This window comes from Halichoerus grypus, chromosome 7 (assembly GCF_964656455.1).
Source record: "Halichoerus grypus chromosome 7, mHalGry1.hap1.1, whole genome shotgun sequence".
Taxonomy (NCBI): domain Eukaryota; kingdom Metazoa; phylum Chordata; class Mammalia; order Carnivora; family Phocidae; genus Halichoerus; species Halichoerus grypus.
The window spans coordinates 124,225,131-124,244,837 of NC_135718.1; the positions used below are offsets into that span (position 1 = coordinate 124,225,131).

The 19,707-nt window shown below is 35.5% G+C and overlaps 1 protein-coding gene across 11 annotated transcripts in view; it reads right to left on the reverse strand.

Moving 5' to 3' along the window:
• The window catches only part of DENND1B (DENN domain containing 1B), a 265,783-nt gene that overhangs the window by 209,223 nt on the left and 36,853 nt on the right, over positions 1 to 19,707 (reverse strand). For 3 of the 11 annotated variants that reach the window (XM_078078234.1, XM_078078235.1, XM_078078236.1), the window contains exon 3: positions 6,933 to 7,097. The exons of the other annotated variants lie outside the window; for them this stretch is intronic. In XM_078078234.1, the coding sequence (XP_077934360.1) occupies positions 6,933 to 7,097 (165 nt within the window). The remainder of the gene's footprint in view (positions 1 to 6,932; positions 7,098 to 19,707) is intronic. 11 annotated transcript variants of the gene reach the window in all.

The following is a 19,707-nucleotide window of genomic DNA, read 5'->3' on the forward strand; positions in this document are numbered from 1 at the left end:
AATTTGGTTTGCTAGCATTTTGTTGAAAATTTTTGCACCTATATTCATCAGGAATATTGGCCTATAGTTTTCTTTTAGTATCCTTTTCTGGCTTTTGGTATCAGGGTAATACTGGCCTTATAAAATGAGTTTGGTAATGTTCCCTCCTTTTCAATTTTTTGGAAGAGTATAATAAGAACTGGCATTAATTCTTCTTAAATGTTTAGTAAATTCACCCACAAAGCCATCTGGTCTTAAGCTTTTGTTGGGAGGCTTTTTATGACTGATTAAATCTCCTTACCTATTATTGGTCTGTTCAGATTTTCTATTTCTTCCTGATTCAGACACAGTAGGCTATATGTTTGAATGGTTGAATGTATCCATTTCTTCTAGGTTGTCCAATTACTGATATATAGTTGTTCATGATAAGTCATTTGTGATCCTTTGTATTTCTATGGTATCAGTTGTAATGTCTCCTTTTTCATTTATAATTTTATTTATTTAAGTCCTTTCTTTTTTTCTTGGTAAATCCAACTAAAGGCTTGTGAATTTTATTTATCTCTTCAAAAAAATGACTTCTAGTTTTGCTGATCTTTTCTATTGTTTTTCTATTCTCCATTTCATTTTCTGCTCTTTATCTCCTTTCTTCTGCTAATTTGTGGCTTCATTTGTTCATTTTATAGTTCTTGAGGTATTAAAGCTAAGTTGTTTGAGATATTTACTTTTCCCTAATGTAGGCATTTATTGCTATAAACTTCCTCTTTGCACTGCTCTTACTGTATCCCATGACTTTTGGTATGCTGTTTCCATTTTTGTTTGTTTCAGTTTTTTTTTTATTTCCCTTTTGATTTAATTTTTGACATTAGTTGTTCAGCAGTATGTTAATAATTTCCACATATTTTTAAATTTTCCAGTTTCCTCTTGTTATTGATTTCTAGTTTGATACCACTGTGGTTGCAAAAAATACTTGGTATAATTCATTCTTTTAAATTTACTGAGACTTATTTTGTGAATGAATATACAGTCTATCCTAGAGACTTACCCTGTGTGCTTGAGAAGAATGTGTATTCTGCTGCTGTTGGATAGAACATTCTGTATATGTCTGCTAAGACCATTTGATCTAAAGTATGGTTCAAGTCCAATGTTTCCTTATTGATTTTCTGCCTGGATGATTTATCCATTGTTGAAAGCAGGGTATTAAAGTCCTCTATTACCACACTGATATCTATTACTCCCCTCAGATCTGTTAGTATTTCCTTGATATCTTTACATGTTCTGATGTAGGATGCATATATAAATTTACAATTGCACAGTCTTCACAAACTGACCCCTTTTACCATCATATAATGACCTTCTTTCTCTCTTATTACAGCATTTGACTTAGTCATTTTGTCTGATACAAATATAGCTATCCCTGCTCACTTTTTCCATCACTTCACTTTGAGCTGCAGTTAGTCTCTTGTAGGCAGCATATAGTTGGGTCTTGTTTTCTTATCTTTTCAGTCACTATATGCCTTTGATTGAACAATTTAGTCCACTTACATTTAAAGAAATTATTTATAGGTAAAGACATAATATTGTCATCTTGTTAATTATTTTCTGGCTGTTCTGTAGTTCCTTTCCTCTTTTCTCACTATCTTTCTTTGTGATTTTCCACAGTGGTATATTCCCCTCTCTTTATCTTGTATCTACTATAGATTTTTGTTTTGTGGTTACTGAGGCTTACTTGAAAAATTTTACAATCACATACAAAACCTCCACTGTTTTATTCCCCTGACACACACACATTTTATGTTTCTGATATCACACTTCACATCTTTTTTATATTGTGCATCCATTAACAAATTATTGTAGCTATAGCTATTTGTAATACTTTTGTCCTTCAACCTTGATACTAAAGTAGACTGGTCAACATACCACCTATTAGAGTATTAGAGCATTCTGCAGTTGGCAACATACTTGCCTTTAACAGTATGTCTTTCCTTTCGTATGTTTTCATAGTCCCTTTTCTTTCATTTCAGCTTGAGTAAGTCCTTTCAACATTTCTCATACAGCAAGTATAGTGGTGATGAACTACCTCAGCTTTTATTTGTTTGGAAAAGTATTTCAACCTTCATTTTTGAATGATGACTTTGCTGAATATGGTATTGTTGGTTGGCAGTCTTTCTTTCAGCATTCTGAATATACCATTCCAGTCTCTCCTGGCCTGCAAGGTCTCTGTTTAGAAATCTGCTGACAGCCTTCATGAGAGAAATATTTTTCTCTTGCTGCTTTTAAAATTCTCTCCTTGTCTTTAATTATGAACAGCTGTATTTTAATATGTCTTGGAGAAGACCCTTTTGATTGAAATTTGGGGGTGACTTATTAACTTCATAATTATTAACTTAATAATTAACTTCTACCCCTTTCTCCTCACTTCTCCTTCTGGGACTCCAACTGTACAGAACTGTTTGTATTAATGGTGTCTTATAAGACCTGTAGGCTTTCATCATTCCTTTTCATTCTTTTTTTTCTTTTTGCTCCTCTGAGTGGTTAATTTCATATTATCTGTCTTTGAGCTCATAGATTCTTTCATATGCTTGGTCTAGCCTGCAGCTGAAGCTCTCTATTGAATTCCTCAGTTAGGTAACTGCATTCTTCAGTTCTGAAATTTGTTTGGTTCTTTTTTGGGTTTCTGTATTTGTTGCACTTCACATTTGTTCTTGTGTTGTTTTCCTGGTATATTTAAATTGCTTATCTGTATTCTCTTACAGTGCTTAAGTATCATCAGAACAATTATTTTGAATTCTTTATCAGGAAATTCCTGGATTTCCATTTCTTTGGGGCTAGTTACTGGAAATTCACTGTACTCCTTTGATGGAGTCATATTTCCCTGATTCTTCATGACCCCTATGGCCTTGTATAGGTGTCTACACATTAGAAGAAGCAGTCATTTTTTTCAAGATGTTTTAGACTGACTTCTTTAAGGGAAGATTTTCACCTGCAGGTTGGGGCATGCTGGAGTGTGCTGTGACTCGAGATCTAGTGGTGTAGGACACCAAGTTTAAGATGTGTAACGGTATCAGGTCTGGGGATATGTGATGGCCTATTCTGCTGAGGCCACTGGAGTCCACAGCATCTCCAACCACATGGTCCTTCGCAAGGGCTGCAGGGCATCCACTGAGGGTGCAAAGGCTGTGAGGGTCCTCAACAGTGTCTCCAGGTCCAGTGGCTAAGGGCCAGAACAGACAGCAGTAGCAGCCAGTGCCAGTGATGTGCTCTCAGCGTGTACTATCTTACACTACTGGTGGCTCCTCGTGTTTCACCATGAGGGCACGGCAGTGGAGGCTAGTGATGGGGATCCAGCCAGAGGCATACAGGTGCACAGCTGGAGGGGCTAGCTCCAGTTGAGCATAGTGGTGCAGGCCAGTGACATAATTCAAGCCCACAATCATCTGTGGGGGACCTGGCTGTCAACATGCTCTCCCATGGCCACACAGTCTTCCTCCAGGCATGCACATAGCAGTGGAGGATGGTAATAGGTGTCAGACTGGTGCCATGGAAGTACACAGCTGGAAGAGCTAACTCTGAGTACTTGCACAGTTGTGGGAGTCAGCCATGGCGGGGCTAGGATGGTGTATTGCATCATATAGTTGTAGAAGTCTGGGCTGCTGCCAGTGTGATTCCTAGGCTCACAACAGGGGAAGGGAGGGTTGGGAGAAGCAGAGAGGAACTTAGGCAGCTGGTGTCACTGAACCCAAATATTTGTGAGGTAAAAACCAATAAAATTCACAGAGCAGGTAAACTGGGAACCGTAGTTGCTCCCACTGTGTGACTGATACTAGTAACACGCTTTTCCTCTTTGTCCCTAGCCATCTCTATAGATCTCAACTTTGCTAGTTTCTGAGTGGGGTGAAATTGAAGCAGAGCCTTAATGTGGTGCCCCAAAAGTGGGGAAACTCATCCCACTATCCGCTCTCTGCAAGGGAAACTCTTTCTAGATGGAGAGTTCCCTCTTGGCACTGAGCAATGTCAGCTTGAGAATGAAATGATGCAGGCATAATAAAGCTGTTCTTTCCTCAGTGTAGTTATTCTCAAGTTTTTTGTTACAGTGTATTGCTAAAGTTTCTTAAGTGGACTCCAGGGCTCTTCCAGAACTGTTCTTTTGTTTTTTGGGTTTTTTTAAGGTCTTTTGCATTGTTTTTTTTTTTTTTTAATTTTATTTATTTATTTGACAGAGACAGACACAGTGAGAGAGGGAACACAAGCAGGGCGAGTGGGAGAGGGAGAAGCAGGCTTCCCGCAGAGCAGGGAGCCTGATGTGGGCCAGGACCCTGGGATCATGACCTGAGCCGAAGGCAGACACCCAACGACTGAGCCACCCAGAACTGTTTTTGTTTGTGGATAGCAGTCTAATTGTTAATCTTTGTTGGAGGATGGAGGCTGGGGTCCCTGATTCAGCCATCTTGTGCTAATGCCACATCCCTAAAGTTTTAATTTTCACTATCTCTACCAAAATAGTTTGCAAACTCCACTAATTACTGTAATTTTATATCTAGTCTGACCACAATAAAAGTATTTTAAAAAGCAATTCATTCCTCATTTAGGGCCACACATGACCTTGGTGAAACCAGAGATCCAGAAAACCAATATCCTGCCACTTTTCCTTGTCATGCACTCCAGCAAAACACAGATTTATAACACTGGTGGAAAGATGTCACTTCCAACACGATATCTAATCATCTCTCCCAACCTACTCCCCAAAAAAAACAGTAATCATAGGTTGCATAACATTACAAATTTTAAGACTACCAGCAATAGTGAAAGTAAAAACAAATTCATTGCTGAAAAATGTCAAATTCAGACTACATTTAATCTTACTAAAACATACATTGTAAGGTATTTTTACAAATTATTTTGAAGTACACATATAGTGATAATACAGAATTTTAGCAACTTCTCAAAGGTCTACTTCAGTAGTTCTCAAACTTTAGCATGTAACACAAATGTATAGAGAGCTTGTTAAGACATAGATCTCTGGGTCCCACTTCCAGAACTTCTAAGTCAATAGGTCAAAGGTGTGTCTGAGAAAATGCATTTCTAACAAGTTCCCAAGTGATACTGATGCTATTGATCTAAAGACTACACCTTGAGAACTAAAAGCACAGACCATGTATCTCTCACAACAATTAGCATTATGTATCACATGTTAAAGAATTTAATATTTGTTGGCTGGAAATATTCTTTAAAATATGGCAATGAATAATTCAGAATTTCCCTTATTATATATATATTTTTGTTTAGCAACAGGCATATCTTCAGAGAGCTAGGAAGAAACATCAACCATGACAGTTATAGCAGGAGATAATTTTTGCAAGAAAAGTGTTACTAAATTTTTAAAAAGCATTTTGTTTAAAAAATCATTTCTCTGCTAATTATTATTAATACTATAATTCTACTTTTATAGAACAATGGAAATCATTTTATTTCAAAATTAAGTGTTTTACGACATTGGAACTATAAGGTTTAAGGAACAATGATGGGAAACTATAGCTATATATATACGTATATATATATATATATTTATGAAGATATATAGTCTATTTTTCCTTTTATCCTTTATTCCCTTTATCCCTATGTATATCCCATGCCATACACATAAACACTGGTAGTCCATATCTAAACAAGATGTATGTCTTTTTGTATCTTACTATCTAAGATATCTGTGAGAAAATACTTTTTGTTGTGCTTTCTTACAATGCTTTCTTTCATAAATTTAAGCAATTAGTTCCAATCTGAATAACAGAAAGCATGAATGCCAGTATCTATGAATGTAAAAACTAATTTAAGGCCTCTGTTTTGTTTTTATCCCCCCTTTTGGAATTTTCAAAGAAAGGTTCATTGTGTATGAATAGAATCACAGAGTTTTCTGAATGGGAGAGGACCTTAAAGATTCTTTTTTACCACTCCATAGTCAGGAAGTTATATTGTATCCCATGTCTGAAGCTCCTAACTATTGAAGCCAAGACTAGAATCCAGATATCCTTGTTTCTAATATGACATCCTTTCTAAAATATGCTGCTGCATCTGAAAGCACACTATAAAGAAGCCAAATTTTTTTCTACTTTCTTGATCTTTAATTGTATTGTTCATTGAGTGGACAGCAGTTTAAGGCATATTCACAAGTTTAGAAAATTTCCTTACTATCTACAGGAAGACATTATCAGAAAACTAAATATTTAAGGCTTTTGTTGTAAAATAATGGCCTAAATCCTACTGAATTCCTCTGAACAATATTTATAAATTTCTGTGTGAAGAAATTAGGAAAGGACATTAATTACTAATAGATCCAAATCAATTCCCTCTCATTCTAAAACTAAAATCATTCTTCACTTGATCATTTGAGTTTCATTTACATATACAAAAACCTTAAGGAAATGAAATTCTTATTTGAAGATGTTTTATTTTATAACCAGTTACAAACATAGCACAGATCACACTTCTATTTGTGGCTTACAAAATGTACATATTTAAATTAAAAGTACCCAATTTTGGAAATTTGTCAATATGTTCACCCTCTTAAAAATGTATAAGCTGTGGTACAAAAAAAAACATCTAATCTAATGATCCCACTGTGTTTATCTTCATTCTGAAGAATTATCTGTATAATCAAACAATTCCTACCGTAAAATTATTTTGGTGCTTTTGAAACTCAAACCATAGAAGCAATTTAATTGGTAATTCTAGCCTTTCCAAATGTTTCTTCCCAGAATGACCTAAAATTAGCATCACAACTGAAAACAATGAAGCTCTAATTACTCATACATAAGCAAATTCTAGCTAAGGTAATGAAAATGGAACGTCAAAGAATTTTAAGAAAATATAATCCATAGCAGGTTAGATATATCATTTTGCTACTTCCTTTCCTTTTAAATAAGACCTATTATAATAAAATGAAAACCCTCATCAATCACCTGATAGAGTAATTCCAAACTTAACCAAACAGGGCTAATGGGTGAGAATTGAATTGAAAACACCTTGACAAAGAAAGCAATTTCTTTTCTTCGCACTCCTCTGAAGCTGTGGGTGATCATGGTAATCGAACCATCAACAGTGAGGGGCCATCTGTCCCAAGGGCCCTTCATGAGAGTTAAAAAAAAAAAAAAATCAACAACAAAAAGGGAAAGAAATGCTGTACCACAGATGTTCAATCCTGATTAATCTATGACAAGGAACTTACAACTGAGAATCAATGTTTTGACGTTTTTCAGATACCGATCATTTAAAACCAACACAAAAGTTTTCATAAGAACACGGGGTGGGGGGGGGGAGTTAATAGGTTGCTTATAGAAAGATAATCTTTCATACAAAATCTCAAATACCTTTTAGACAGCTGAGATGTTCATCATATCCCAAAGCAATAGCTTTCATTATGATTCCCTTAAAGAGGAGAGTAGGCAAGAGACCATATTTTGCTAGCTCTCAGACTAGCATTTGAGACTTTTATTTTTTATATATTCTTTCTACAAGTATATAATTAAATAAAAAGAAAACATGTTTATATTCACAGTACTCATATTTAACTCTTTGAACTAAAATTGATTTTCAGGAAATACAGCATTAACATGAAACCTCAGTAAAATTAATTGATCCTTATAAAGCAGTTTCACTATATTTATAACACTTAAAATAATTTGCATGTTATAGCAAAAATGTAATTATAAGCAGAAGTGCAAACCAGGCCAAAGTTTTTCTTGTTTGATATGTAGTGTTAAGAATAGTAGATTCCTGGCACTCTTGGATATAACAGACACATTTTCAATCCTTTGGAAAAAAAGCCAAAGATGATGAATAGAATGTACTAGCTATAAAAATGACTCAAAGTTTACTAAAATGAAAACCTGGGTGAGCTATATGAAGAATAACTACTAAAAACATTTAAAAACTAATTTTAAAATGAAAAATAAAATTACAAGACAAAATATCAAAGAACCACATTAAATCAGGCCATCTAGTTTTTCAAAATACTTTCAAGTTAGGATCAAATTAAATACAGAAGAAATGTAATTTAAGACTCAAACAAATAAATTCACTATGGGACTTAACTATAAATGCAATAACCGCTTATCAAAATTATCTTTGTATCTTCAGAGCCTAAAAATGAATTCTGTGATACAGAGAGATCCTCAGGCAAGCAGATCTGCCCTCTAGAAGGAGAAACGGTGAGCCCAGGTCATGCCAAATATGAGTTTGCAATTCAGTACTATAGAAAATCTATAAACCATCAGAAACAAACAACAGAATTAGATCACCTCTCCCTCAAAGGCTTAAGATATTAAAGTTATCTGAAATGGCAATTATACTAGGAATGTTTAAAATGGTTAAGAATAAAATAAAGATCAAAAACATTAGCAAACAATGAGATCTTTTTTTTAAAAAAAAGGCAAATTTTGAAAATGACTAGAACTTTAAGAAATAAAAAATATACAACCTATTAAAGTAAAAGCTCAATAGATGGAATAAACAGATTATATACAGCTGAAGACAGGAACAGTGAACTTAATCAGACATAAAAGTTATTAAACAGAATGAGGCACAGAGAGAACCCCCCACAAATGAGAAATAAAAGAGAGGTTCAGAAAATTGAAGACTAGAATGGTAAGTCTATTTAGAGTTCTAAAAAATCAGACCTAAGAGACTGAAGTGTAAAAAACAAGGGAAGGATGGAGATAGTATCAGAAGAAATAATGACTAAATTTTCCAAAAGCAATGAAAGACATAAATCTTCAGAATTAGAAATTACAACAAACCTAAACAAGATCTCAAGAAAGACACATCTAGAGGCATTAGAATGAAGTTACAGAATAAAAAATTACATAGATACCTTTAAAAGCATCCTAGAGAAAAAGAGATAACTCCAAATCTATCTACCTACCTACCTATCTAAAATTATACTGACAGCAGACTTCTCATTAGCAGCAATGGAATCCAGAAGACAGTGGAATAATATATTTGAAACTTTTGAAAAAGTATATTTGTCTTTGAAGAACTGTATACACAGGAATTGTGAGCAAAACAAAGATACTTTTAGAAAGAGAAAATGATTTATCAAAAATAAACCCTTGCTAAAGAAACGTCTAAAGATGGTAGTATTGGGAAGAAAGGATAATTCTCAAAAAAAAATGTGTAATGCAAGAAATGATATGTTTCATGTATAGACATGAAACAGACATATATATATATACATAGAACAATATCTCCTGAAGCACTGTTTACAACTAACAAGTTTCTGGAAATAACCTATATGCCCATTAGTACGGTAATGGTTATATCATAATTATTCTATGAAATACTATACAGTCTCGAAAAAGACTAAAGCCTTGAAAAAAAATGTATTTGTTTGTATGAAAAAAAACCTGAAATATAGTGTTAAATAAAAACAAGTAGGCAAGATGAGGTCAAGAAGATAGAGGGAGCAGGCAGAACATGAGGGCCTTGTAAGTCATAAAAAGGAACTAGGCTTTTAGTCTAAGAAACAGAACCACATGAGAATTTGACTAGAGACGTCAAATGCTCTGATGTATTTTATCAGGATCACCTGGCTGCTGTGTTAGTATAAAGTGAAAGACAATAAAATAATGAAGCTAGTTATAAGGCTACTGCAATAACACAGGTAACATATAAAATGAACCTCCTGGTAAAAGAACTTAGATCTTATGTAATATTGAGATCAGGATTCAGACATATATGGACAATTTGAAAACAGAAGGAAAGGAAGCAGATAAAATAAAACTTACAAGATGATCTACCCTCCTGGCAATAGGGCCTAAGAGCCAAAGGGAAAGTCTTCCAATAGATTATAGTAGACATTTTATGAAACTAACCTGACCCAGTGATCCTGGTGTCTTGTGGGCATTCTCGGGAAGGAAAGAACAGTATTTTATAGGAACTAAATGAGCCCTAGTTTGGCAGAACTTCTTTAACAGAGATGATGAGAAGCCACCTCCTTACCCAGTTTGCAGAACTTCGATCCACACTGACTACTCAAGTGACATTTAAAGTGTAAAGAGCTATGACTGGCTACATCATCATCAAGAATGACAGTCCTGAAGCCAAAAGCAGCAATAATAAAACAAGCAGCCCAGGATAAGACAGCACCAATCAGTGTCATGCGCATTGTTCTAGTGGAGCACTAAATGAAGGTCTAGAGAAATCATTTCATCAGTGATGCAATCATTGCAGTGAGACATCAAGAGCAAAGGAAGAAGCACAGCATGTGAGGCAGGCAAGCAATTCCTCAAGACCTATGAGATAGCTCTGCTGCATCTACAGAAATATTAAAAAAGAATGATTACTTCAAAATGGGACAGAAACCTAGAAGGAACTCCAGTGAGGGTTATTAAGCAGTCAACATGTGAGTCTAAATATCAATGTCATGTCATCTGTACCCTCAAGCTAAAGAAGCCTAAGGATCTAAGGACTTCTGGATAACACCTTCAAAACATCCACAGTAAAAATTAACAAACTTGTTCATGAAAAAGCATAATGATAAGCAAAATGGGCATAAATCCAGATATTGCATTTCAGTTCTCAATTACAAGAGAAAAACTTTTATGTCTATGTTGCTACATATGAAAGAACATCTTCCCTGGTGGTACCCAGAATTTCCTTGAATTTCCTTAATAATGGGTACATATCATTAACCTCGGAGGTCAATATTATGATTGGTAAACATAACACTGACATGGGCAACAAGAGACACTTCCTGGAAGGGGCAGAAAGCTATTAGCCTGAACTTGCTTACAAATAATTAAGTCCTAGAGTAATTTTCACCCACTTTTTAAAAAACATACAATTCAAAAGACTTTGCTACATATTTTGAATAGAAACCAGTGATCTAGTTTGGGCGTCTATTGGGTTGGATTCTAAGTAGACTGCAGGAGCAAGCAATTTCACAGGGATCATTTATCATGTGAGATTACAGATAAATCTGTATAGAAGACGCAGTTATTTATGAGAAATGAAAAATACCACATGTTGTAGATTATAGGCTAGGATGGTCTCAAGAGGACTTGTCTCCTCTCCCTGAATGTCAGGCCCCTTTATGTTCCACTAAAACAGGTACATCTATTTATATTCCGCACATACACAGGAACTACTCCAAGTCTCCTAGTTCCCTTCCTAAAGGGTCCAGTAACCTAATGGTTGAAAGTTCTTCCCAATATTCAACTAAAACTCTTATAAGACAATTTAAATCTTTTCTCTGTTGTGGAAAAGTTGGGGAAAAAGTAGATCATCCCCACATATAATTTTTTTAAAGATTTTATTTATTTATTTGACACAGAGAGAAAGAGAACACAAGCAGGGGGGATCGGCAGGCAGAGGGAGAAGCAGGCTCCCCGCTGAGCAAGGAGCCCAATGTGGGGCTCGATCCCAGGACCCTGGGATCATGACCTGAGCCGAAAGCAGATGCTTAACCGACTGAGCCACCCAGGCACCCCTTCCCACATATAATTTAAAACAAAACTTCAAAACCTTTACTAAAACTCTGTTTCCCATTCATCACAAATTATTTCTTCCATATAAATAGAATGATTCTCAATCCTTTCTGCTCATTAGAATTACCTAAGGAATATCAACTCCCCCCTCAAAAAAATGACACCTTTGGCCACATTCCAGACCATCCTAGATGTCCGCAAGTTTTAAAAACTCCTCAGGTGATTCTAATGTGTAGCAGGGGCTGAGAATCACTGCCCCAATCTTTCTGTAAAGAAATTTTTCTGCCCAAGCCTTTTAAAAACCTTCAGACTTGGGACACCTGGGTGGCTCAGATGGTTAAGCGTCTGCCTTCGGCTCAGGTCACGATCCCAGGGTCCTGGGATCGAGTCCCGCATCGGGCTCCCTGCTAGGCAGGGAGCCTGCTTCTCCCTCTGCTGCTGCCTCTCTCTATCTCTCTCTCTGACTCTCATGAATAAATAAATAAAACAAAAAAAAAATTAAAAAAAAAAACCTTCAGACTTTTTCAAGGTTCAAATATTGTTTCAAACACTGGACTTAGACTATATTGTATAATGCCATATATAAAACATAGGTGCTTTACAGAGTTGCTCAGAAGCATCAATAACGTAAAATTCTGTACTCATGCCCAATTCTTCCAATGACTTCATTGCACCAAAACCTTAAACTAGTATCTAACACTGAATCCTATCCATCTCACTCTATTAACAGAACCCAGGCACTGAAGCTTTTTCAAAATCTCTGAATCAGCCTTAATGTGCCTTCTTCATCCTCTACGTCTCATCAACTTCCTGATCGTGTTAGTTCTTGCTTTGAAATGTAGCTCTCACCGATCCTCCTCTTCCATATCCACTCTTATCACCTAACCAGTCTTCCTGCCACTCAGCCCTTCTCAACACACGGCCACTAAATTCATCTTCTTAGAAACAGTGTTTTGATTATGTCTCCCTCCACAGAAAAATGTTCAGTGGCCCCCCACTGCTTACACTAACAAAATTCAAGTCTTTAAACTATGTAGGCATTTTAGTCCCCAAGTAAAATATCCCAATTTTAACCCAATAAATAACTCCACCTATTAAGATTACTCAGTTTAGCAAAATTCTGCACTTCACACCCAGTTACATCCTACCTATCCATGAGAATTTCCCACCGCACTCCAATACAAATTTTCTACTCATTCCGGACCTCCTGGCTTTCATATACATAAAGTTTATTCCCAAATCCAAGCATTTACTCATGCCCTAACATAAACTATACCCCTCTCTTGAAATCCTATGTTCTCTTTTCCTCATCTTTCCAAATTCTACACATTAGTCTGGACCCAGGCTATGAGGCCTTCCCAAAACACTGCAACCACACAGACTACCCCTCTTCCACACAACATATATCATTTGAACCAATTACTCTGAAATATACCGCTTTACACTATTGCTTACCTATTTTATTTGTGTCTCCTCATTTAAATAAAGCTCCTGAAGGCAAAAATCATGTTTTATATGCTTAATGTGTACTGCACAAAAGTAGCTTTTTCAGCTTTTAACTGAATTTTTCATTCGCTCCACTCAATGAACATATATAATGCACATAAAATTATTGCCTATCATACCAATTCCTTCAGAGTAAATTTTGTGAATTTGCTTATTTTAATTTTGAGGAGAGCCAGTCTATAATTTAAGTCTCATTAATTCTTACTGAAAGGTAATATAATGAATCAAGTATCTGTGCTAAACAATGTTTCAATGTAGCATAAAGCCAAAAAAATTAAAATTTTCTTTAAAATCTGAGATAGAGTCAAAGTATGGTTATGCATTCATTATACAAATATATTCCCTCTTTATGGATAGAAAAGGGAAAAATGGTATTTCAAGGTTAAATGCCTACAGGAGATAGGTGATATAAATGAGTGAGCCTATGGGAGACAATAGGAAATGGAGGGACACATAGTAAAAGACAGATCCCATGCTCCTTCTCAAGAAGACAGCCAGTTCCAGCCCTGTGGAATGTATGCCCAGAGTGGACAGATACTCTTGATTTTTCAAGAAAAGCCAGAATTTTCAAGAAGAAAAATTACTTAATTATTAAATTAGGAAAAATAGTTGAACATTTCATAAATACTGTATGAGGCAAATGTGAGTCAGGGGGCAATTAGATTTTAACCTCTGTCTTATTATATGAGGTACAAATTAGAAAAGGAAAAAGTTCTTGAAGGTTGATCAGATGTTTAAAGTAAACAACTTCTTGGAAATTTTGTCATCTGTTCTGGTGGCTTTTAGAATCAAGATTGTTCTTGTTTAGCTAAGTTCATTTAGGTGTGTCACACTAAATGCAACAGAACCCCTTCTAACTTTGCTGAATCTCAGGTAACATTTTAAAATAAATGAAATAAATGAAAATGGATAGTATTAACAAACCAGTTCCTTGAACTTAAGAACCACACCCCCCTTTTTTTAAACAAGTCGGATACAGGTTGTTTAATCATAATTGGCACATATATACATGACAGAAATTTTAACATTTTTGAGATGTCTGAATTTTATAGCATACTAGCCAAAGAAAACAGTCTCAAAACAGAATAGAGTCTACCACTCTAAAAAGTAGCTTACTAACGCTCACAAATGTTGATATTATCATATGACAACTCCATAATGCAACATAAAGATAACTGAAATCTCAACAGGTATGAGCCACAGCAGAGTTCTGAAAAACAGCAAATACTACTTATCCTGGTAACTCCTTGAGAGTATTCACGTCACAACTTGGAAAAAATAATAAAAAACTAGACAGTCAAAGGATTAAAACAGATTAATAAAGGAATCAGAAAGAGAAGTATGTCACTGGGAAGAACAAACAATTACACATTTAGAAAAATAAGAAACTACATGAGGAAGAAAAGACAAATTGGAAGAAAAAAATAAACTTGAAATCCATGAGATACAGATAAAAAATACCCTTATATTTATTTGTGTATTTTAACACCAGGTTTTCCTCTGAGAGAGTAAGCAATTCATTCCTGTTCAGGTTATTCCACAAGAAGTACTAGGGAAATAAAATAATAAAAGAGTTGGGGGACTGCTGTCTGAATATTAAAACTTTAGGCAGTATGTAATTACACCTGTGAATTTTTAAAGGAGTACAGCAAGTAGTTCAGAGGCTAGGTGTTTAAGCTCTGGAGTTAGACTGCACACAGACGTGCCACACACTGCCACTCGCTAGCTATGCATGACCTTGCCCAAGATACTTAACACACTGTGCCTCAGTTGTCTCCTTGGTAAAGCAGCGACAATAATAGTAGCCACCTTGTGGGATGCTGTTAGAATGAGTGGAGATTATATGCATGCATGCATACACTGCTTACAACAGTGCCTAACACAGAAAGAGTCTTAGATTGATATTAAATATCTTTAGTACTCATTATTGTATGGCAAGAGGGAAAACACTGAGATATGGATGCAGAAATGTGGCCATGAGAATGAAGATGATGCATTAACCCAAATCACACATTATTATCTATTTCTGTTTTTTCACATAAATCTACCTCTCCTCATCCAAGATGTTCCCAAGTCTGGTTACTCCATACTTTTGTGTTAAGGGATAATTCCTATCAAATGTTTACATTTATGGGCTGTGCATTATTTGAAAATTTACAGGCCTGCACTACAGTTCACCACCCATTCTTAACCTGTCCATTTTCTATGTTTCACCTCCTTCCTCTTTCCCTCAACTCACTCTCAACTTCTACTTCCTATCCTTCTCTCTCTCTTGCCTCATCATCACTGTCTAGCCAGCACACACTCTCCCCCTGTGACCCCACCTCTCTTTTTCTCATCCTTTTTATCTCTTTTCTTTTTCTGTCAGGGAGAAGACATGTCTACTGTTACCAAAGAAAATCCAAATAACAAGAAATATTTCAAAGACACCATGACAAACTCAGCTTTAGATTATATCTCACATAACAGAATATAAGCAGCTGTTTACCCACATTTATACACATGATTACTTTCAAGAGTAAGTTACCTACATTAGTATAGCCAAGCAATGAGCCCAAATGCCTAAGGCCTTACTTATTATCAAAGACTAATACCAGAGAAGAGAAGGGGAAGCAAATAGCCAGACTGGCTGATCCAAGAGGACAGATGACTCAATGATTAATTAACAACTTGACTTCCATCAATTCTAATTGGATTATAACTAAATTCCCAGTATTGATAAAACTGGGAGACAGAAGTCTCCAGATTCTTTTTACACTAGGATTGCAACTAGCTCCTCCCTAGAGTTGTATAATAACACTGACCACCCAAAGACCTGTGTATTAACACAATAGGTACCAAAATGCCACAGCTCAAATGGAAGGGAGTCATATTATGCACCAGAGAAGTGCACTACACTTCTCCATGTCTGTAAAGATACATGTTCATATTAAGAAAGGAAATTGGAGGAAAACAAGAAAAAAAAGATGAACAGGCTGGCTCTTATCCTCACGTAGAAAGAAAATAAATATTCCGAACTTGGCAGAAGTCTGTAATGGAGCTTCTTAATTTAGGGAGAAAAAGCAAAAGAAAAATATTACATTTCTATTGTTTCCTGCATTTATATTGCAGTTTGCATGATTCAAACTTCAAATAAAGTTAAACACCTATGTTCAAGAATATTAAGTCAAAAGACATAGTTGGAAATAGGCATGTATTACTAGAACTCAAGCATCCATCTCTGACAGATATCTGCTTAACCTGTTATTATAAACATTACATATAGACCTCAATGAATGTTTCTCCTCTTTTTCTTCTACCTTACCCCCTCCCAACACTTTCTCCTCCTTACTGGCTTTTTATTTTATGGTCAGAGGTTAAACTGCTAACCCTTCACCTTCCAGGAAAGTTTTTTTTTCCTCTCTTATAAAAGGTTTTTCACCGTGTGCAGCAGTCGGATTAGCCCCTCTCCTCGAGAACAAAAGCTAGGTCTTTGTCTTCGTGGTTTGGGCACAGAGCCCCTACATCAGAGGAAGCTGCTCTACTCCACATGCACAATAACAATATTGTGAGGCCCCACGAAAGCCTGGCCTCTCAGTGTCTAGACTCTCATCCAACCAGCTCGCTGAAGAGAAAATCCTGTCAGGCACTCAGCTGAAAATTCACTAAGGTATCCTGTTGAGAACCTGATGAAGATGTTATTTGACCATACGGTAAAACTTTCCATTGTTTAACATAAAGATAAGAGAAAAACTTTTGGAACTCAATGCTTTAACAATCTTGGTCACGAATTCACACATGGGTCAGTAAATGTATTTACTAACATACAACCCCTCCCTCTATACACTCTCTTAAAATAATACACAGGCTTATTTATGACATTCTAATCTCTTGCATTTAAAAATCTGCCTAACTAAAGGATACATTCAAAATATTACAATAGATTTTTTTTTATTTTATTATTTTTACATTCACTAGTTCTCATCAGAAATTTTACTACTGTATCACTGAAGGAACTGGCTGAAAGAAAACTCATATCTTTTCACATTTCATGATACTTATCGATTTTACAAGTTTTTAAATATTGAAGAAAGGAGAAATAGTAAACCACAAAGCATGTATTTGATTAAAATTTAGAAATGGAAGTACAATGGTACATGAACCAAACCACACTTATAAAAACCATTTGTAAATTTTTTTAAACCTGTAAATATGAAATACATAAGACAAATTTATATTTGATCATATCATAACAATAAAAGAAGAATTCTCTCAAGCATGTTAAATTATGGGTGAGTTCATGAATATTTACAATGGCCGAGCAGAGGATTGCAGTTTTTAAAATATACATAATCTTAAAATTCACATCTATGACAGCAACCAATGTTGAAAATTATTAAGACTACTACAAGATTAAAACTACATTAAGTAAGCTCATATTGAAATCTGAAAGTGAATGCACAAAAATAGATGTTTTTATGTTACTGGTATGAAAAAAGAATAATCTTTTTGCTTTTTTCAAAATTGTTCATAACACACTCCACTGATAATTTAAAAAATAGAAGAAACTGCAGAATAAAAATGGGTAGCAACTAATGAGAGGTGTGTTATCATGTATAAAAAATTAAGGAATAAATAATTTCTGTTATAGCCCATAGAGCAATATAAACTACCCAAATTTTAGGAGAAATACAAATGTGTTTTGGAAAGATGATTATTAGCCTCACAACTTCAAGAGATCATTACCAACAAGTTTAACAAAAGAAATATATTTACTCTTGGGGTATATTCTATGCTCAATGTACAATGAGTATTTAGACCTTTATTAATTTATAAAAATATTATTGGAAAATATAGGTTGGAATAACTGTATAGGAACCCTCTCTCTAGAGTTCATCAGCTACAAATTAGTACTTTTATTGAATTTGAGCAGTGAAAATTTGGATTTACAGAGAACCAAAGATATTATCTAATCTAATCCACTCATTTTGAGACTCAAGAAGATTAAATGGTTTGCCCAATTCTTATATTTTAAACTGAAGTGATAAATTCTATATATGTCATAGATATTATCCCTGAAATGATTGATGATAAATTTGTTACTGTAACCCTTCTCTACAGATGCCCATACTCCATGCCCGTTGTACTGGAATGGCTATTCATTAGCTTCAACACTCCACTGATCTCGTATACTTTTCTGTTTTCCATGTTTTTGTTGTACCACTCATTCTGAAAACAGCCTCCTCTTTTTTGTAACTGTATACAGCATATACCCAAGCCTCTATTCTTATGAATGTCTGAGACTTATTTCATAAATGAGATTTCTCAATAGTAGCATTCATGCATGACATCAAAAGTCTGTTGCCACTTCTCTTGATAACCACTTAAGACTGTCTATTTACACATTTAAAGGCCTATTATCAGTCTAAATCATCCTTGGTCTTTCTCGTTATATGATAATATTAGCTATTCTTAGCCCTTGCCCACCCCTAATCATATCCCAGTTGTTCCAACAGGGGCCTATAAGACACACTGCCCTTCTCCTGCAACCAGGTATCAGGCAGCATATCAATGTAACTGCAACTTCTTCCATAGAGTAGTGGGATTCAGACTCAGTCAACTGCCTGTGTTCAAGTAGCTGGATCTATGCACCACCATAGTCCTATTCCTTAAGACAATTACTTCAAACTTGCAGATACGTAACAGTAACCTGGGAAACTTTTTCAAAAATGGAGATTCCACTCCTACTTCCCTTTTCCCATAAAAATAATCTAAAGTATGCCCCAGGAACCTGATTCCTCAATCAACGAATCAGTAGCACGGGCTCCACACTCAGCAGGGGGTCTGCTGGACCCTGCCTCTCCCTCCTTCTCCCTCAGTCCCTCCCCGCCCCCCCCCCGTACTGTCTCTCTCTCAAATAATAAATCTTTTTTTTTAAAGGTCTGTCTTCCTTCTTTTGTTCAGTTATGTACCTCCCTTCAGTCTCGGTAGAGCTGAGTTTTCCAATCACCTCGTCTTTGAAGAAATAAAGTATTACTTAGCTCTAATGTCACAATTCCCAGTATTCTGCTGAAATAGCATTAGAAGGGAAGAAATGATATATGGATACTAACTTGAAGAGTGCCTAATCCAGCTCATTCTCTTCCAGCAGGATGATTACTTCCATATAATTTATCTTCTCCACTCAACATTCCCCTTCAATTGCTTTTATACTAATTTCTCTGATGCCTGTTTATTACATTTTCTCTTTTCTCTGATCCAAGAAGAACCAGCAAGCATGAGTACCCACTGTTATGTAATAGGAAAAAGAGAAGTATCTAATATAATTACAATTGGAGGAGATTTCATGACAAATTATTTTGAAACAATGCTGATTTTTTTTTTAAATGCTGAGTTTAAGGTGCTATTTTTCTCATTTGGAGTTATAAATCTTTTCCTTTCAAAACCAAAAATAACAACATTAAATCTACAAAGGTAGTGACAGCCCAGGTCACAATAATTCCCTCTTTCTTGGCAGCTGAAGCCCACACCCAGGGTGGGGACCCAGTAGCCACATCCATACTTGGTAACGCTGACCCCAGGCCAGAACTGAATAAGCCAAAACATGAGCTAATCTGGACCAGGCTCTCTTTCATAGAATTTGGATTGTGAAGTTAAGAAACACACAAAATGGGAAATGCTAATGCAAAAATCACTTTTTTGGCAGCAAGATGACAGAAGATCTTCAGAACTACTGTGGTAACTTTATTTCCAAAAATTATTTGTC